The sequence below is a fragment of the Opisthorchis viverrini genome, assembly GCF_000715545.1.
Source record: "Opisthorchis viverrini unplaced genomic scaffold opera_v5_137, whole genome shotgun sequence".
In the NCBI taxonomy this organism is placed as follows: Eukaryota; Metazoa; Platyhelminthes; class Trematoda; order Opisthorchiida; family Opisthorchiidae; genus Opisthorchis; species Opisthorchis viverrini.
The window spans coordinates 672148-691749 of NW_008751790.1; the positions used below are offsets into that span (position 1 = coordinate 672148).

General features: G+C 43.8%; 3 protein-coding genes across 3 annotated transcripts in view; 1 reads left to right on the forward strand and 2 right to left on the reverse strand.

Moving 5' to 3' along the window:
* T265_06457 (hypothetical protein) overlaps positions 1–1726 on the reverse strand; it is a gene marked incomplete at both ends in the record, with an annotated part of 73179 nt that extends 71453 nt beyond the window's left edge. Inside the window, one exon of the mRNA XM_009171725.1 lies at positions 1684–1726. Within this exon, the coding sequence (XP_009169989.1) occupies positions 1684–1726 (43 nt within the window). The remainder of the gene's footprint in view (positions 1–1683) is intronic.
* Positions 1–19602, forward strand: part of T265_06460 (hypothetical protein) — a gene marked incomplete at both ends in the record, with an annotated part of 67069 nt that overhangs the window by 23735 nt on the left and 23732 nt on the right. The gene's annotated exons all lie outside the window — the stretch shown is intronic.
* The window catches only part of T265_06459 (hypothetical protein), a gene marked incomplete at both ends in the record, with an annotated part of 75165 nt that continues 57335 nt past the window's right edge, over positions 1773–19602 (reverse strand). The window contains 6 exons of the mRNA XM_009171727.1: positions 1773–2168; positions 4778–4862; positions 9367–9464; positions 12720–12790; positions 12868–12941; positions 14639–15014. Of these exons, the coding sequence (XP_009169991.1) occupies positions 2038–2168; positions 4778–4862; positions 9367–9464; positions 12720–12790; positions 12868–12941; positions 14639–15014 (835 nt within the window). The remainder of the gene's footprint in view (positions 2169–4777; positions 4863–9366; positions 9465–12719; positions 12791–12867; positions 12942–14638; positions 15015–19602) is intronic.

The following is a 19602-nucleotide window of genomic DNA, read 5'->3' on the forward strand; positions in this document are numbered from 1 at the left end:
TTTATTAGCCCCTATTTGGATGAAAGATACCGTCTCACTTAAACCGGGTGATTCGAAATAGTGGTCGGAATGAATGTGGCAACTACAGAAGAATTAGGCTGAGTCCTGTTATAAACAGACTTCTTGTACGCTTATTTTACGTAGGCGCACGAGGGCCCGCAAAGACGCGACCCGATACAGCAAGGAGGATTCCGACCGAGAAGGGTTATATGGGCCACACTCCGTCCATTCTTATGGCAGTAACATGCGCACTGGCGCCCAACAATCTTGATTTCTCTCGACTTAAAAAACACGTTCATTTCGGTCGACGGGTTCGCACACCACAATTGTACGAAGGAAGAGGCTCCCGAAGTTCATGAATATCATAGGTTTTCTGTATTTATCTACTTGAGGGTGAATGAGAGTGTGGTGTGGAATCGCCAAAAGCTCCCCAAAAGCCAGTGGAGTCCGGAAAGGGTATTCACTCCTTTCAGTTTTTCTGATTTCGACATTGGTGGAATGGTGAAGCAATTATCTTTGCAAGCAACACACCAGTAGTACATACTAGTGCTTAACTGCAATAATAATAAAACAAACTCTGAAGCGTTCTGATCTCTTCCAGAAAGGACCTTGTCGAGCCGGAATGTGCAGACCACACTGTCGTCATTTTGAAAGAGCCGGAAGAAGCACAAGCGTTACTAGGAGAACTGAGAAAGTTCATCCGTTACCCCGGCAATTGTTTTGCGCCCGTATATTTCAAAGCTATTTTGTGGAATGTAATCTTTGAAGGCGTCTCTGAGAATTTATGGAGTAACACTGAAAGCTGTGAAACACTATACAAAAATCTTCTGCCAGTGGTTTCAGAGCCGGAATTTCGTTTGTTAATTTGCGCCACTTGCATCATTAAAAGAGCAAATTATTGGGTGTCAAAAACGTGCACACTAGACTGCAGTGTGGGAACTGCATCATCGTACGGCTTCGAGACGTGACTGTTATGGGAGGAGGATCTGATACTCCTTCAGGCTTTTTATCACCGACGGCTGAGAACTAGAGCCAGAAACAGTAGACTCAGCAAATTTCCGATGAAGTGATAAGGAAACGGGTTTGTGATGAAGCGACAGGGACTTCACTCGAGGAACGATCCCGAATTGTAGGTAAAGGCTATCTGACCGTGCAGCACGCACGCTGAGTTGCGGGGTTGCCGAAGAGTGCCTAAATCGGACTGGCGGAAACCTAGAGGCAGACGGAATTTGACATGATAGAAAAGAATGAAAAATGTTGCGAAAATTCTGGGTGCTGTTGGCCTCGACGGGGAGAGCAACGTAACCCTACCCGCCCTTGGCTGGAGACACTGAAAGAAATGATGGCTAAGCGATGTCTGACTAAATGTCGCGAGTGTAGATATCCGCAGGTTTGTGAGAGCTAACCCTAGGTTCACCTTCATGTTCCACTGTTTCTTTTTTCCAATAGAAAGCTTCAGTCAAAGAAACTGACATGACTGTAGGACAGGATGACAAGTATGAACGGTGCAGCAGGCATGGTTCCCCATAAACGTCATCAAAATGGCTAGTAAGTTGGTGAAGGAAAGCTTTCAGCATTCACCACCAACGTGTGTCCGCCATCCCCTTTTCATCCTCTTCTTGGTTAACATTTTTAGCGCTGCGGTTACCTGTGGCATACGGTTTGTACGTGAAAAAAACAAACTAGGGGCCGGATGATAGGCAACAGCTCGTCTAAGGATGACCATTTTTACCCGAATTCAATAAAGCACACGAAAGATCAGTGACAATCAGCCTGAATGTACCAAATCAGAAAAGCACAAAGGTTCATGATAAAACTGGATGACACCTGGAAACCACGAAAATCCCTGTGATAGTTTGGTTCAATTGCAGACGACCCGCCTAGTAAAATTTGGGGAAAGAGGGATACAGGGAATGAACAGTGTAGTAAGCAGTAGTTCGTAGACACAGAAAAATGACGGAAAGTAAAAGTTTGGATGATACCACCCGGTGATTGTTTCTTCTTGGGTAAAATCCGAATCGGTTCATTCTGTCCGTACTAGTTTGCCTCATCCATCTCGATACCCTTGAGGGGTTGTTGTTTGTTCTTTTTACCCAAAATGTTCAACAATTCCTTGTTCATGTAGTAGGGTTTCTCGGGAGAACCATCGTTGGTTTCCAAATCTTCCACTGCAAACGGAAAGTATCAGAAACCAATGAAATAACTGCATGATCGAACACTTACAAAGAGCTAGAAGATACAGTGATTTTGTGAAAAGTGTATAAAGTAGAGGCCATTCGCCTGGAAGTGTTATGGTTCATAGATCAACAATATCTGGAAGTGAGACGTACTTGTTTATCCAAATACCATCACATAACGTGCATGTAGATGTGTGCACAGCGGAATTTCGTTTGTCTACGATTTTTTCAAAATTCATGATGGACCTGATATGTTATTAGTTCGGAGTTATCGAACAAAAGCAGGGATTATTTTTTCTGAGTGTCGCAAACGCCGGCGAGATTTTTTATGAGCTTATCAAAATGTTTGATCTATGGTGCAAAGAAAACAATAACTTTCCGATTCCTAAGGTCTGTTGAATTACGAATCAGGTTTGAAAACTGCAGAATGTAACTAAGGTAACATCTTAAAAGCGTATGACCAGCTTCCTCTCATCATAATTGTTAGAACTGGGCGAGCTAACGACAGCGAAGTGTGACTATCCCTACTCTATTCTGTTACACCGAAGAAAATTTGCTACACCTTCGCAAAATACACGGTGGTTATCTTGAAACACAAACAATAAAATCAAGCGGAAAAAATCGGTATGGAAAGAAACACTAAAAACCACAAAGACATCTCTGAGCCTTGTAGGCCTCAGTCGCCTGGCCCTCACTAAGTGAAATCACGGAAGACAAAAAACATCCCTTGGTCAATTTCAACGCAGCTAGTTTCATTGCGCGCCATACATCACTTAGAGTAATGCTGTTGTGACAACGCCAGTGTAGCTACCCTGAGATGTAACCTAAGCTTCTAACTAGCTAGCTGTTGTTGTGATCAAAATCTTGTAAACGAATACACGACTATATTTGAGACTCGGTGCAATAAACTGCACGACAGACAACACACCACCTGCGTGCAACTCTTGATCCAGCACACAAAGGTGTCCATCTTCAGTGGGTTCGTTGAAAAAAAAACCACTGACATAGGGGCAGGGAAAGCATTTCCACACATTCCGAACACACACGGCTCGTTCGTGGAATGTCCAAATGGAGGAAATGACCCAGCGACGTTTGCTTGCTCCGTAAAAACAAAAATACTTGGGGTACTTCAACATGTCTGGTAAAATTATACCCTCTCTCAAAAAGTACTTTTATGTCACGGTTTAGTATTTTATGGAAACTTATCCAACAAGCCTATTTAAAAACAACCCCCTTATCTTTAATTAATGTTCGGTTGTGTATCGAGAGCGAACCTCATGGTTTATACAGAAGCTAATACCTCTTCATGTCGGTTAACCAGAGGTGCATTCAATATGTCCAATTCGTTCAAACGATGTCCACATGAGAAATAGGAAACAGTCTCTTCTGAATTAAAGTGATCTTTTGTTGCAGCCCATTAATTGTTTTTTTTTTGTTGGGAAGTTAACCCGCTTTCGGGAAATGAAGCAGATATACATAATCTTATGACCTTCATGGAGGAATATCCTGCTCAAATGAACTGTCTACACATGTGTAAACGTTTTGCGCCACCAACCATAGCGTTTTCGGACATACGTTATGCGGCATAACTCATACCGTGATGAACCTGTAAAAACAATCCTGTTGACCTTCTGTGTGTGTGTGTGGCTCGGATAGAGAAGATCGAGATGAGAATCACACAATGAAAACGTTTTAGGTCAATTATTCCGAAATGTTCGTACAGCCCTTAGAGCCCCGTCAACGTGGGTAAGTGGGACTAGTCCCTAAAGGTTAAACAAAAATGTCACCCAGCTCACTTGGCCTGATGAAGCTTTTAGGTCAAAAGCGAGACGTTGCCCAAATAAAAACTACTGATTGTTTATCAAACTCTTCTGAAACGAGAAAATGCCAACCGTTTCGTGAGGAACCCCATCAATATTCAAAGTTTCCACACTACCAGCACTTGCGGATTGCCACAGAAATATTTTCAACCGCGAAAACCCGCATACCGGGCTTAATTTCGATAGTCAACACCCACTTCTTGAACTGACATCCCAAGCCCGTTCAGATCACGCGGATCAAACACCTATCTCAACCGACGGTGATCCTCTGCAGCATATCTTACCCCATTATTTGGCCTTTGAACCACTAAGCAGATAATTGATGAATGTGTGGACGCCATAACTGTATGAGCACGGTCAAAACTCGGTGAGCCACTGACTCCAGTGAGCTTTCGTCGTGGTGAACGCTAGCGTACTTGTAACGAAAGGTTCAACGAGTTGCATAGTACCCATGTTGGCCAAAAATGGACCATCTGCTCAGTTACCCCGTTGGCTACTGTTTAGTTCGTTGAGCTGGAAAATTTGATCGCAAACGCTTCATCGTCATTTGAGTTAAGCTGTTAGGGAACGGAGGGCGGCGCTGAGTCAGTGGTTATGCAGAGCCACAGTAGTTACACATCTGCTATTCATCGAGAGCAGCTGCAATAAGTAACGTGACGCCTATCGACGCAGTAAGGGCAAGTGGCGACAAGAGTAACCGTTAAAAAAACGAAAAATTTTACCAGCTAAAGAGTTGGACAGGGAATGGAAGAAAAACGCACAGACGAGCAGGTTACTTACAGAAACACAGGAAGATTGTATCCACACCCATCGCATAGACACTGGCAAACAAGGAAGTGACGATATATGATCCAATTACGACAATCTGAAAGAACAGACGATGCGCTGTTAGTAAAAGTCGATAAGCGGTCGGAATGAACTCAACAAAAAGTCAAATCCAGGACAACATACAGCACTAAGGGATGATTTCGCCGTGAAGGCTTGGAATCGGGAGCAATCGGACGAGAACAACAAATAACGTGAAGAATACCTGATACTATTGCCGAAAAAAGTATTACAGAACAACTGTTGGTACAACAGTTGGCAACCACATGTGAACAATTGAAACCAGGGCACATTTTCCAGGTAAGCAAACATGTATTTGTTTATCTCGCACAACTCGGACTGACAACAGACATTCCGTTATCGAGGGTGGTCTCGGGTCAGGAAGAAGGAACAGCGATAAAGAAGAAAAGTATTGGTTTTTTGAACAGCACTCTTTTCTGGTGTAGATTAGATGTTTAGTGAACACGTTAAGCTATCAGTATCCTGATAGCGTATCCTATCCGGCAGATAGTTTGTCAGATCCTGCTGACGAGTAGTAGTGCCTTCAGCTATGCAATTAGTTGGGAGGACCCCTAGTTCGGATGTCGTTGTGACGGCCATATGGTAGCAGTTATTGGTGAACGACACTATTAAACCGAGTGGATCAGGTGTGAACTCACTGTTGTTGCCCGCTCTAAAACGTCAGACGCTACAATCGCTAATGTCAGCGATTGTGCGCTAATCATTGGGCAATAGAGTAAACAAAAGAAGAACGTGGAAAGACAAAATAATTCACATCCAACCTTCAGTTGCAAACGAAGAATGACGGACAAAAACGGAGCAAGCACTAATCAAAAGATTAGAAACTCAGTTTATTATTTTTTTTAAAAAACCACAGACATGCACAAGGCTGCCATCTGCTGAGAGGGATACATGAGGGCCAACTGAGTTCATGGAAACGGAAAAGCCAGAAACGATAAGTTCAGCGAAGTTAAGTATCCCTGAGTTATTATTGCGAAGAATGAATTTGAACGCAAACTGCAAGTTTGGCCGGTGGCCGGTCTCGGGAATGAATGTTCATCGATGAATTCACCGTTCCATTTGTGGTTTGGCTAGTGGAATACGTAAACACTTGCCCGTAAGGCCTGGGCTGGCCGGTGGCCGGTCTCGGGAATGAATGTCCATCGATGAATTCCCCGTTCCATTTGTGGTTTGGCTAGTCGAATACGTAAACAATCGCCCGTAAGGCCTGGGTAAGTGGACCTGCAGTCACAGGAGGATTTCTAAACGCAATGTGTAGTGCCAGAGATAGATGCCAGCTTCCTGACGAGTGGAGGAGTAGATGAACTAAAAGTGCCGACCCAATCTACCTCTAAGATGCGCAAACGGTCGCCGTGAGCTGCTCCGCAGTCGTAATACTCTATTTCCTCCCGAAAGTATCTGAGCGTCAGCTGATTTATCCAAGAGCAAGCATATGTTTGGCACCATAGACCGGACAGTTTCGTTGGGTTCGATAGAATGTCCTGACAAGCGATTTGGAAGTAGTCTGTGCGCGAGGTATTATTGTAGTTTACAATATTCTCCGAGGCTATCCGAAGTGAACCGTCGCACAGAGTTCATCCAATTGCCTGGTTAAACTTCAGTGCCACAAAACTGGTAACCTGTAGATAACGTCCACCTCGGTTTCTCAGTAATTGATGTTCTCAGATTACCACTCGAAGGCTTCAATGCGTAGACACTCAAGAGCATCAGACAATTTTCTCATAAGTGGTTTTAGTTAACGGTATTCAGAGAACCCAAGAACTCCTAAATTGCCGGGCGTACGACGAGAGAACAAACAGTATCGTTTACGTAACTTTTACACAGCGTAACAGTAACCATTAGGATACAAGATTTTCGAACTTAGTAGAGATTTCATCTTGCAAGTAAGTTTGCCTTGGACGAAAGGTCGAGAAGCTGCGTACTCTTACTCCGTTAGTAAGCACCAGCAGCTCATGTTCCAAGAAATTCTGAAGATTCTTGGACTCATGACCTCCTGGCCACTACTTGAAGACATTACGTTCGGCCGGGAGTGGCTGATGGGCAGAGTGACTAACTCGCACTTAGAGAGGATACAATGACACTCAGTCCCATAGACATGCAAGTAACAACTTATGGTCACGTGAAACAGTTGTACAGGGCTCAGCATGGACTCAGCGTTGTGACTGCTTTTTACGCATTAGTCGCCTGATCATTTTCACAACCAAGATCAATGACCTTTAGAAAAAATTATTGCACATGTGCAAGTATTTGGGCATATGTAGCAATTTTCAGTCCACTAATCAAGCACACCCCACAATAGATAGTACTGTCGTTAGGATCGTACTTATCGTTTGGTTCGAAAATTTCTCAATACTTGCATCGGACACTTGGCTTATTAAAGCTCGGTATCCCTCCTCTGAGGAAGGGAGACCTTATATCCAAACGTTTCCATATTCCCCAGAAACCCTCATGCAGTTTTATGAAAGTGTGCTGTACTGGCTTTGACGAGTTGAACTGCGTACATTATTTACTGGAAAACATGGAAATTTCATTAATGGAGCAAATGCCCCTTGATTAGTTAGCAATTAGACTGGATAAGGTGCCATTCATTCTTAATCACAGGAGAGACCTTATATCCAAACGTTTCCATATTCCCCAGAAACCCTCATGCAGTTTTATGAAAGTGTGCTGTACTGGCTTTGACGAGTTGAACTGCGTACATTATTTACTGGAAAACATGGAAATCTCACTAATGGAGCAAGTGCCCCTTGATTAGTTAGCAATTAGACTGGATAAGGTGCCATTCATTCTTCAATCACAGGATCCACATCACGTAGTCTTGACTGGTCCCTCGATTAACGAATTCTAAGGTGAAATGTTCACTCATTGTGCAAATTGTTCCTCCCCTTGAACTACTTATACTTTATGGGTAGCACGAACAGACTCGTGAGATGCACACTGCCAATGATTTCTAATAGCGTTTACACCATCGTGATCGTCACTGACAGGAATACACCAATACATGCTGGGCTCAGTTCCCATATGTCACAACGCCATTGCCGAAGTGGCACAAATTCACTTTTATGTATAAAGTTCATGGCTGCGCGTGGGTTGAGATACTGACAGGACGCCCAAACATACACAGGAGGACGGTTACGGTAGTCAAAGAACGCCTTTGGCTCAAATGTCTGACGGAAAAGCAGCGGCAGTCGACTCGAGACTGATCAAGTAGATGCAGAAACAAATTACCATACTTGTTCTGCAACCTAGAGGGGCCAGAAGGCTATGTTTGTCAGATCCTGATAACAGGCCCTCTGTGGATGTTGAATGGACATCCTCAAACACAGACCGATGGAGTACCAAGCTGCGCAAACAATAACACAAGGTTAAGGTCAACCATATTCGTGATGGCCTCATTGTGAAGAGAAGGGAATTAGTGCTAGCCCACCACAATCACTCCGAGATGCCTAAACCTCCAGACACCCATTCGGGCAATCTGGATAGAAAATAACATCGATGAGCACATATATCTCGCAGCGTGTAGTGCCGACACATTTTCTACAAGGACAAACCTCATAGGTACGCCAAACTTATGCACCTCTGGGAGTCTATAGAGTTCAGGCATGCCACCTCCCAAGTCGTTTATCATTCAGTAACTTTGGTGGAGCCACCTTTGTGTTATAGATCTCCTGAGTCTGTAGAACAGGCTGCTTGTCGTTGGGTTCGCGAACACTGTAAGAGTCTACTTCACGTCATACCGAATGAAGCTGAAGAGTCGAATAGATGAGTCCAGTATGATGACACCCGCTTGCTTAACTTTACTGTGGTCAAGATCTGGTGAAAATCCTTACTTTATGTATGCTACGGGCCAGCCGCAACTACCAAGAAAATTCCTCATCCTTGCCCGTTCGCTATACTTTAACTGGAAATTAAAAATTAACAAATAAACCAACATTTGTTGGGTTTGTCCGCTAATTAACGACACTCAAAGATCTTCATACGATTACCGTTATGTTTGTTGCACATGTCTGATTAGATACACTAACCCATCACTTTGTTCCTCACAGTGACTGATACATTGACTACAACATTTCACAGCTCAGTGAATCACTACCGCCTGGTATTACCGACTGCATACTCCTCATGTTTTGTGAGACCGACTGGCTACACGGAATCGCCGTACGGCACCAAGTTCCGAGTAATTCAAACGGCAAATTTCGACTAACTACAACAGTGAGGAGAGTGGGTGTACAGAGAAATTAAAGAACGAATCAACACAAATGACCTAAACATTTAACGAATATCCACTAGTTACTCTAACGACGGTGCATTGGAATACGTTAACAGGAAATTGTGCCAATGGCAACTTTCGAGTCAGTTCTACGGAAATTATATTCGACTGATGTTCTCGATCGTTTAGCAACGCTTACCAGCAATGAGCCATGGTGATGTAAGTTCTGGTGAGCTTTGAGGTTGATAAAATAGCACAAAATGTTACTACTCAAGAAGATTACAGTAGTGACAATAAAAACGGATAAACTCACAAGCACCGGCACAGCGATGTAGTGCAGCTCAGGTGCCATATCCGCAAATGGTGTATCCGCGAAAATAACACCATTCAGATACAGGTAGGCCAAAGCAGCTATGAATAGAACAAATGCGGCCGATTAGAGGTAGACCAGAAGCTCGTGAATTTAGAGATTTGGCCGTTACTGACAGAGAAATACAAACCGAAAGACTAACTGAGATACGCCTGTATTGATCCACGATAGATGGTCGTGAGAACTTTGACCCCAAAAACAAGGTACTATTTCGGAGGTCTTGGTCGGTAGATGAAGTGAGATTCATCAGTGTCTATTGACGTAAGAGCTGACAAGGTAGGCGGTCAACGCTGTCGTGAAGAAAAGTACTCCACCAAAACCAACGGGAGCATTGAGCGGCTCGTAAGTCCAAGGCCACGAGGTGGATCGCCAATCGACTCTTAGAACCCTATCCTTATTTTGCATACTTGGAGTCCCTATTTTATTATGCTTACGCCTAATTATCTTTCTTATTTTACCTTGTCTTGTTGTGTTGCACGTATATTTCATGCAGATGTCTGTGGATTGCCACTCTGAATATCGGTTGTTGATGAGGGGGCTGTTGATCTCTTCCCCGAGCTTGGCGATTGGCTTGCAAACGTCTCGTCACCATACGAGGGGGTATCATCAGCGCGCAGCCACCTGATATACAACCAATAAACTCACCCGAGCTACCAATAAATCAACTACCAATATTACCAACTCTGGATATCCCCAGTACTACATGTTTCATTCTGCGAGCACGTTTGTACAGATCAGATTGATTGTTGATTTTCAGCACCGAACTGGTTGGTCGGCGGGTCCGACTCTCAATAGCAACGGGCCACATCAATTAGCTAGAAAATACTTCCGAAGATTGTCGGATTAAGTAAATTGCAATGAGTGTCTGAAATTCGGTGTTCGATGGGATTAAAAGACTATTATTTGAGGAAAACTACTTAAGACTATAGACTTTTATTTTAATTGTTATTGTCGGCTCAACAAGACTAACATTACCAGGAGTAATAATACTTATAATAATAACTAACCCGCTTGAATAATGGTAAAAGCGAAACAAACGTATTTGTAATGCACTACCCATAAGGTTGCTAAAATCTTCGCAACAGCCCACGACCGGTTTCGCCCTTCTTGAGGCTCATCAGCTAGGCGCAGTCCCCGAGTTTCCGTCAACCTTATGTTCTACTTGAAACCAAATTGCACGAAATTAGCGAAATACACTCATTTGCAAACTAATTTGGTTTTGTGAGATACTCACCCGGAACCCAGCTAATTCTCTAGGTTTGGATGTTTCAGGGGATTTGAATGTGCTGCACCAGGCCGCCTCATGTTTCAGTCACTACGATATTCGAGATATCGCGATATATATGTATATATATAATGCACTACTCATAAGGTTGCTGAAACATAGTATTGTCATGCTAATAGTTTGTGGTGATTATTCGTTGAAGTGAAAGAGCACCTTTAAGCAGTGAAGCAATCAAAGTCAGCATATCAATTCGTCAATCAATTCGATAAATGTCTGTGGCAACGGTATATAGGGATGGTGGAAATGAACTCAGACTGGCACGTTCCAGTGAAGGTGAAACCAGAGCGCACCGATAATGACATCCACCAGTTTTGTGACCACTATCCACAATTCTGGATTGTAAACAATCGACTGGTCAAACATGCACTTCTTTATTTGGCAGGAATATTCATGGGGAAATACCGTCTTATGCGGTGTGTAAGCCCAATTGTTTTGTTCGTTTCATATGCAACAAGCATCGCGTCCTGATTCCAGCCGGTCAAAAGGGATGGGAGTTCTGTGGCTTGGCTCATCCACACGAAGAAACAAGATCAAAAGTAACTGAATCAGATCGCTGGGTGAAGGCGGGAATAGCCCGTAAGGAGTTATGGTTTACCGAGAATCAACTGAATTTCGAGTGACAGTTGAGTGGGGACCGTCACTTTGAGGCTACAACAGTTGGATTTGTGAAGCTTTGAGAAGTTAATTTGCTTTGAACTTTGAGACAGCCATATATAAGGACCGAGTACCCATACTGAGTCTTCAAGGCGTGAAACACAAAGCGAAAGGGATAATTTCAAACACAGATACTGGCAAAGGCCAGATCATGGAGCACAGAGTTCAAAACCATTCAAGCGACCTGTTTTCCTGTTACAAGACATGTCACAATCAATCAATAACGACTGGAACGTTTCGTCAGACCATCGCCATCAGGTTCAAGAACCACGTACTTGTTGTACAGTGGTTGTAGCTGTCACAGTTTTGTTCGCAGATATGTACTTCTGACGGATGGACTGAGAAAGGTGGCAGTACATTAGCCAGCACAAACTCGGATGACAGATCTATGCTTTCGGGAGATAATCCCCGTTATTTTAATAAATGCTAGAGATGTTAATAAGCGCATCACAAAAAGTGGCTGAATATGCCCGTGGTAGTCATGAGAACGAAGAAGATAGTGAACAAAGCATGTTTCTGTGATTGCTCCTCTTGGCAAATACATCAGAAATTTATATGGTACCAGAAATCACGTAGAAAAGTTAAGATCGGGGGTACATAGACTTGAACTGGCCTACGAAACATCCAGTCCCACAAGTTTGTCTGACATTGACGTCACTTACCTGATTCCGTGACCCATTGATCTATCCCTCATTCAACCCACCATCCCATTGATTTATATTTCTCTAAAGTATAATTACCCCCGATCTTAACCTTTTCCACGTGATTTCTGGTACCATATAAATTTGTGATGTATTAGCAAAGAGGAACGATCACTGGAAACAAGCTTTGTTCGCCACCTTAGTTCGCACCACAAAAAGTTAACGCAGGTGATGAAAAAGAACACGCACACGAAGAACGAAACAACTGGGATGACAAGAAGTTGCTTAACCACAGATATCATGTCAAAGGACTGCGGTAAAAAGTACCAGAGGATTATGTTGTAAACAACTATCAGAGTACTTAGTGTACCATTTCAAGTCCAATGAATAAGGAAAGGGTGCGCGGGATAAATCAACAAGAAGGACAGAGGAGATTCCCTTAAGATACTAGTAAACGTTTGGGAAGCAAAGTTCAATTAATTTGAGCATTTGGAACGCCCTTGAGTAACTCCTGTCACAGAGTTAGCGCCACTTGGTCAAGTGAATAAGGTCGTGGAACTGGACGATCTCGGCTAGTTAACCCGTGGGTGCCGCCAAATAAACTTTGCGCTCCTGTCTTAATTACCGGCACGACTGATGTCTCAGAGAAACAAGATGCAGGTTCGAGTCAAGGAGGTGAGAACACAAATGCAAAGAAGCCGGAAACACTAACTCACCACTGATGACGATCACGACTAGCTTGCCAACGAATAGAAGGAAGTCTGTAACTTTGTCGACCACGAACACTCTGAAAGTGAAGGAATGAATTAGCATAAGAAATGTGTGACCACACAAGGCAAGTGTGCCAGTCAAGAGGACACGAACCTGACGAGGTTCCTCGCAAGCAGGTTGAACGCTGTTCGAGCAGCCGAGCAAAAGTTTTGTCCATGAATAGCAATCTGTAGAAGCGATGCGGAAAAAAGCGGATGAGGTAGCATACAAAAGCGTCTACAGGGGCAAAAACAACTGACAACACGTTGCACACTCGAGACACCAAGTCAGTTGACCCGAACAGTGCGAGCATAAGCGATACGGTCCGCGGAATCAGCACGCAGCCTAGCGTGAATCCAAATGTGTGACATGAAAACAACAATAACAACAACAACAGCGATCGGCGTCGTCGGCGCGATGAATGTAAATCAGTCTAGTTTTTCGAGATTTGTGCTTAGCATAGAACATGAGATTAGAACTGGATGTTGGCCATTAACGGCAGCGATGCACAAACTAGGTAACATGCTAAACATGGTCCATAGTATGCTACTAACCGTGATATGTAGTGAGCACAGTGTGCAACAGAGGCTGTGTTCAATACCCAGCGCATAGCAAGCAGCTGCTCATTTGAATAGAGAAAAGCGCCCGTCAGAGAAAACTAGCGATAATCAAGAATATTGCAGCATGTGGTATCAAAGAAAGCTGATGTAGGAGGGTATAGGTATGGTTGATTTTCAACAGTTCGACGGCAATAGAGAGAGTTAAATGGCTTGGTGTATACTCATCCACCGCGCCATGGCAATTAAACAGTTAACGTTCGAGTCTGTCTTTGTAAACAATCCATTGTTCTGTGGCTCGAACGCAACGGCATGCAATGCTGATGATCCATCGTTGGTTCAGAGCAGCTGTCTACGGCTTCACTAGTTAGAATGGAGGAAAACGCCGTAAAAATAGCTTCTAACATGTATACCAACAAACAAACATTTGCTTCTAACCAGTCTGAGATCAAAAGGGGTGATGAACTGCGTACCAGGACATTGTTCAGAACCAACGCTATGTCCATTCTCTTTCGCTTCCCGTGTATACTGGATGAATGATAATCGTGAACTAGCACTGAAGTGTTGCAGCGATGTAGAACCTATCCGTCACATGCAGGCCAGCTTCACGCTGTTGACAGAGGTGTATAGCTTGCAGAAAAGCAGAGTGGACTTGTGTGACCTTGACATGTGCTAAGCTGACAATACTCGTTATACACTCAATCGTGCAAACAGCACGAGTACTTAGGACGCCATGAATGAGTTTGGTAGTGTTCGGTCAGACGTAGTAAAAAGAAGATATAGCAGTCAGGACCAGTTCGACTGTGATCCTTTTCGACTGTATCAGATAAAGATCGCAGACTGATTTTCGACTACTCGAATGTCCTCACAGGAATACCGAAGTTGCGTTTGTCAACTTTCCCACCCATGGTATTATGTTAATGGCCTTCTTCAGGGTCTTACACCAGATTAAGGAAATGACGATGATTCTCGATATCTCAATATCATATTCCGATATATTGTCTGATCTCTTTTATTCAATTTGTTCTTGATTGGATTTTGTCACACGGTTGCGATGATTTCCATTGTGCACTGAAGTGAATAGTTTTCCTGGGCTTTAGAGTTCCTCTTAAACGCACGCAAACAAGCAGCAAAAAGGGGGATCACCATCCACCGGACACGCAGTTCAGTGAAGGATTGGCGAAAAGTGCCTTTATCGAGTGAACTCCACAAGAGGGCTAATCTGCTTTTAGTTCCAAAACAGTAGTACAACCGTCTATAGGTGTCCGATTCCGTTCAGCACAAAAACCGACCAACCAAAGCCCAGTTGAAATAAAAGCCAAACTGACCATGATGAACGCGTTACGGTTAAGGAAACGGATGAACCTCTCCAGACACCAGAGGAAGCAACAACAGCATCGCGAACAGATGCGCGTACATCCATTGTCGAACTTTTTCAGTTTGGCATCAAGATACTCCAGAAGTAGACGCAGCCACTGAAATAGAGCCAAAAGAAGCGAACCCAGTGCCAGTGAACCAATGTGGAAGACCGCAGCTCGATAGAAACTCTGGAGCAATGGACACTTGGGCATGGCATTCGGGTCACTGCGCGAGTAGTAAAAGTGAGCGAAGGTACCGGCCAAGGTCATCTCTGCCAGAGATCGGACGAAGTTGACGAGCCAAAAAAACATGAAGACATTGAATAATTGCAAGAAAATTGTATACCTGTGCAAGAAAGAGGGCAGCAGAGAAGACGTAGTGAATAAATGTGAAGCTCGGGACAAGCGAGCGTGACAAATTTATTGATTTTACTCCCCAAATCCCCGAAAGACTTTTTCCTTGATGGACTTGTACAACTTTTGAATGATATTCTTTGCGAACCGTCTTCTTTTCTGAACGTTCGCTACAACTGCTTGAAGCTGGTTGGATCGGACAGTGATGACTGTCTCACGTATGCAAGCGTAGTGAACTGTCAGTGTGAAAGATTCAAACTCAGTGATCGAATTTAATAAACCCGCGAAGTTCTTCAAAAGGGCGACGTCCAAAACCAGACTGAACCATTGTGCTGTTTAAAAGTATGCGTAAACAGCGTCCATAGTGTCTCATCCAATGGAAAGCTTGTTCGATGAGCGCAGAATCGAGGGTTTCAGTACCGCTTCAGTGTCCCTCAGCATCTTAGTAAGCACATGGGTTCCTGATCAATAAAGAAGTTCTGAATTCCCATTCCTTCGAAAGAAAAAAACATTTCTGTTTGCTTTCGACACTCAAAAATACATTACTCCACTATACAAGCCGTAAAATCTGGCTACCAAGAATTTACAAAAACGGATTGCATAAATCAGCGAATTGTTTGCACATTAGAATTAGACACAAAAGTAGAAGATTCTAACTACACTCTCGATTATAGTGCTATATGGCTGAATGCACAGGGCAAAACATGTCTCAGGTCTGAGTTAAGTCGACACTACCAATATCGAAATTATTTCGTGTAGCGAATGAAAAGATTGATCGCCGACTTCGACCCATTTAATTGCATCCGGTAGGTGTAGTCATCGCTATTCTAGTTGAATATAGGACTGTACTTAAGCCAAATATATAACCACGCCACTTGGACGTTGGAGTGAAGTCAAAAAGTAAACGAACCTGATGAAGATTTAGTCTCTGGGAGGGGGACAAGTTAGTTTCTCCAAAAGCAATGTAACAGCAAGGCAATCAAGTAGAATAGTAAAGTATAGCGATAAACCGATAATTTAGGCAAGCTGGGTAAAAAAAATTAAACACTCCCGAGAAACTGTGGGTTGGTGCAGATCAGGTGAGGATCTGTCTATATCCCGAGACAGACGAAAATTGATAATCAACCAGAACCAAACAAATGCGGCTTCATTTGGTACTGGTGTGGGTTGGGAGCATTCAGCTGGGTATAAACAGAGTAAACTAGACAAGTAAGCTTCCCATCCCACAGGTTGGTAAGGAAATGTGATAAGGTACAATAAAGTAGACAAAAATATTCGGTCTCATTATCGTCAGTGTCGTCTGAAGCTCTCCTGCGCAGACATCACCTGTGGCTTTCGAACATTCGAGTACGAAGGCAAGTATCAGGCAGACCAAATGCTTGATAACCAGACAACTGTTCACTGAACAGCTGTCACTTAACGATCTGTCCCGTCACTTCACCAAGAATGATCACATGTCCGTAGGGTGAAAACTCAGTTCGAGACAACACGAATCCGATTTGAAGTATGAATCATAATCACTAAGCTTGCAACCGGAAAGTGATGTATACAGTAAGTGCATGTGGTATTTGTAGGATGGTTGGGACGTTCGGAGTCGACATCTTCTCTAATAAAGGCTTCACTGGTCTCCAGTTGCACTGGATTTGAAAGCTGCTTTTGATTCTGTCGATCGTCAGCAACTTTGGCAGTGTCTGGCGACCAAAGCTGTCCCTTCCAAATTTCTCTCCCTGTATGCGAACTCGTGTGGGCGCGTACCAGTATAAGGGAAGCTCTCGCATGAGTTCCCCACGTCCAGTGGCGTAAGAAAAGGTTGTCCTCTTTCCCCTTCCCTCTTTAGCTTTTTTATTGATACGCTACTTGAAATTACTCTGCCTGCGTATAAAATCCTGAGAGTCGAAGTGCTCCCGGGACATTGCCTCACAGACATTGAGTATGCAGACGATATTTCTCTCCTTGGTTCAGATTCTCCCCAAATGCAAACGGTTTTAAATAACCTTTGCTGCACGGTTTGGCATGCGCTTCACACCTGCAAAAGTGTAAAGTGCTGCTACAAGACTGGGTAGGATCAAACCCACGTCTCATGCTTGTAGGTGAGCCAATCGACGTGGTAGATAAATTTGTTTACCTGGGCAGCTGTATGAGTTACGGTAGACTGGCTGGAGATGAGATTACTTCTCGAATCGGAAAGGCCAGAGCAGCTTTTGCCAACCTCCGACACCTATGGGGCCGACGTGAGGTGAGCTTGTCTGTCAAGGGAAGAGTTTACACTGCTTTGGTGCGATCCATACTGTTTTATGGATCAGAGACGGCGCCTCTAGGCGCAGAAGACATTCGGAAGATGTCAGTGCTTGGTCATCGGCGTCTCTGCAGCATTGGTCAGGTCCGGTGGGAACATCGGATTGGTAATGCTGAGGTATACCAGATTGTCTTAGAAAGAAGGAACTCTCCCGCGATAGATGAATTACTCACGCTTCATAGGCCGCGCTAATTAGGACATGTACTCCGCACGCCAGATCGTCTGCCCCGCACAGCACTTTTTCCCAGCCATGTGCTGAATGGAAGCGACCGAGAGGTGGACAGTGTATGACCTGGCAACGAAGTACCAAAACACTAACCAGTAAACTTAGTCGGGTGGGCAAATGCCGCCTGCCTGGATGAGGACCCCGAGACTCAAATCACCAGTGGTTAATGACATTGGCAGGAGTGACCCAATCGTTCACTCAGTATCGCTCGTGAATCAAAGCTATCGCCTTCAAGTCGTAGCTACCCAATTTCCGAACAAACGGAAAGTGCCTTCGCCTGCAAGACTTGGTTTTATATTCTACATTCCCGTTTTCCGGCGATCGAAACTGTAGCAACTGGAACCAATGTGCCTATGGCACATTGATTGATTGATCGATTGAGTTGCACTGAACTAGCTGGGATGACCTTAGAGAACGACATCTAGTGACGCTTGTTCTTCCCGACCATGTAACGGAAAAAGTCAATGATTCGGATAAGAATCGGACACTACTGTACACGCACGAGGCATGCGATGATACACGCCTGCGACTCATGATTCCGCCGCACAGCGTGAGCCTTGTGCTACATTCAGCCATATTAAATCCAAACAATCATGAATTAGATGCCTACTAAACAACAAGAGTCGGTATTTCACCGTATCTTACGCTCGGTGTTTTGCGATTTATGGAGTGTTATGTTGCAGTATATACTAACAAATTGTATTATGTTCATCTGTTTATACGATTCTACAAAGAATCGTAAACTCACACATCATATTACCAGCTCCAATAGGCTTAATCAAAACCGCACTACTACATGGGCCGAGAATTCTCACAGGAGTTTGACACCATTACGTTACAATCCTCTGAATCCCTTTCAGCGATGCACTGCCTTAATCGATCAAAAGCAAATAAGCTTGCCTACAAGGTGCGAGGTGCGTATAACACGGAGCCGGTTGAATAGGACGAAACGGGAAACATGAAGAGGTGACCCGTAAGTCAAATGGATATCGTGATACTGTACTTTGACGTGAGCAACTGCATTGCGCCTTTCGGTCGTCCCAACACAGGGCAGATGATAGTTCACGTAAACATGTATACCACCAAACAAACATTTGCTTCTAACCAGTCTGAGATCTAAAGGGGTGATGAACTGCGTACCAGGACATTGTTCAGAACCAACGCTATGTCCATTCTCTTTCGCTTCCCGTGTATACTGGATGAATGATAATCGTGAACTAGCACTGAAGTGTTGCAGCGATGTAGAACCTATCCGTCACATGCAGGCCAGCTTCACGCTGTTGACAGAGGTGTATAGCTTGCAGAAAAGCAGAGTGGACTTGTGTGACCTTGACATGTGCTAAGCTGACAATACTCGTTATACACTCAATCGTGCAAACAGCACGAGTACTTAGGACGCCATGAATGAGTTTGGTAGTGTTCGGTCAGACGTAGTAAAAAGAAGATATAGCAGTCAGGACCAGTTCGACTGTGATCCTTTTCGACTGTATCAGATAAAGATCGCAGACTGATTTTCGACTACTCGAATGTCCTCACAGGAATACCGAAGTTGCGTTTGTCAACTTTCCCACCCATGGTATTATGTTAATGGCCTTCTTCAGGGTCTTACACCAGATTAAGGAAATGACGATGATTCTCGATATCTCAATATCATATTCCGATATATTGTCTGACCTCTTTTATTCAATTTGTTCTTGATTGGATTTTGTCACACGGTTGCGATGATTTCCATTGTGCACTGAAGTGAATAGTTTTCCTGGGCTTTAGAGGTCCTCTTAAACGACCTACGCAAACATTATGTAGGGTTCACTCTCAAACAAGGCAAGAGTTTGTTCACCTTTATCCCATTTTCGACTCGTCTCTGATTCATCTTCGTTGAAAACCGTATAGTATCACGTTTAAACTCAGCTGACCTGAAACTGCCTCCATACGTTTGTCAGACTCAACAAGGAGGGGAACGGGACGGACTTTCTCTTAGATAAACAAAGTTATATTGCCTGTGACGAGAAAATGCACATCACTGGGTCCACAGCGTCTCGTGTACCAGGATAAAGTAAC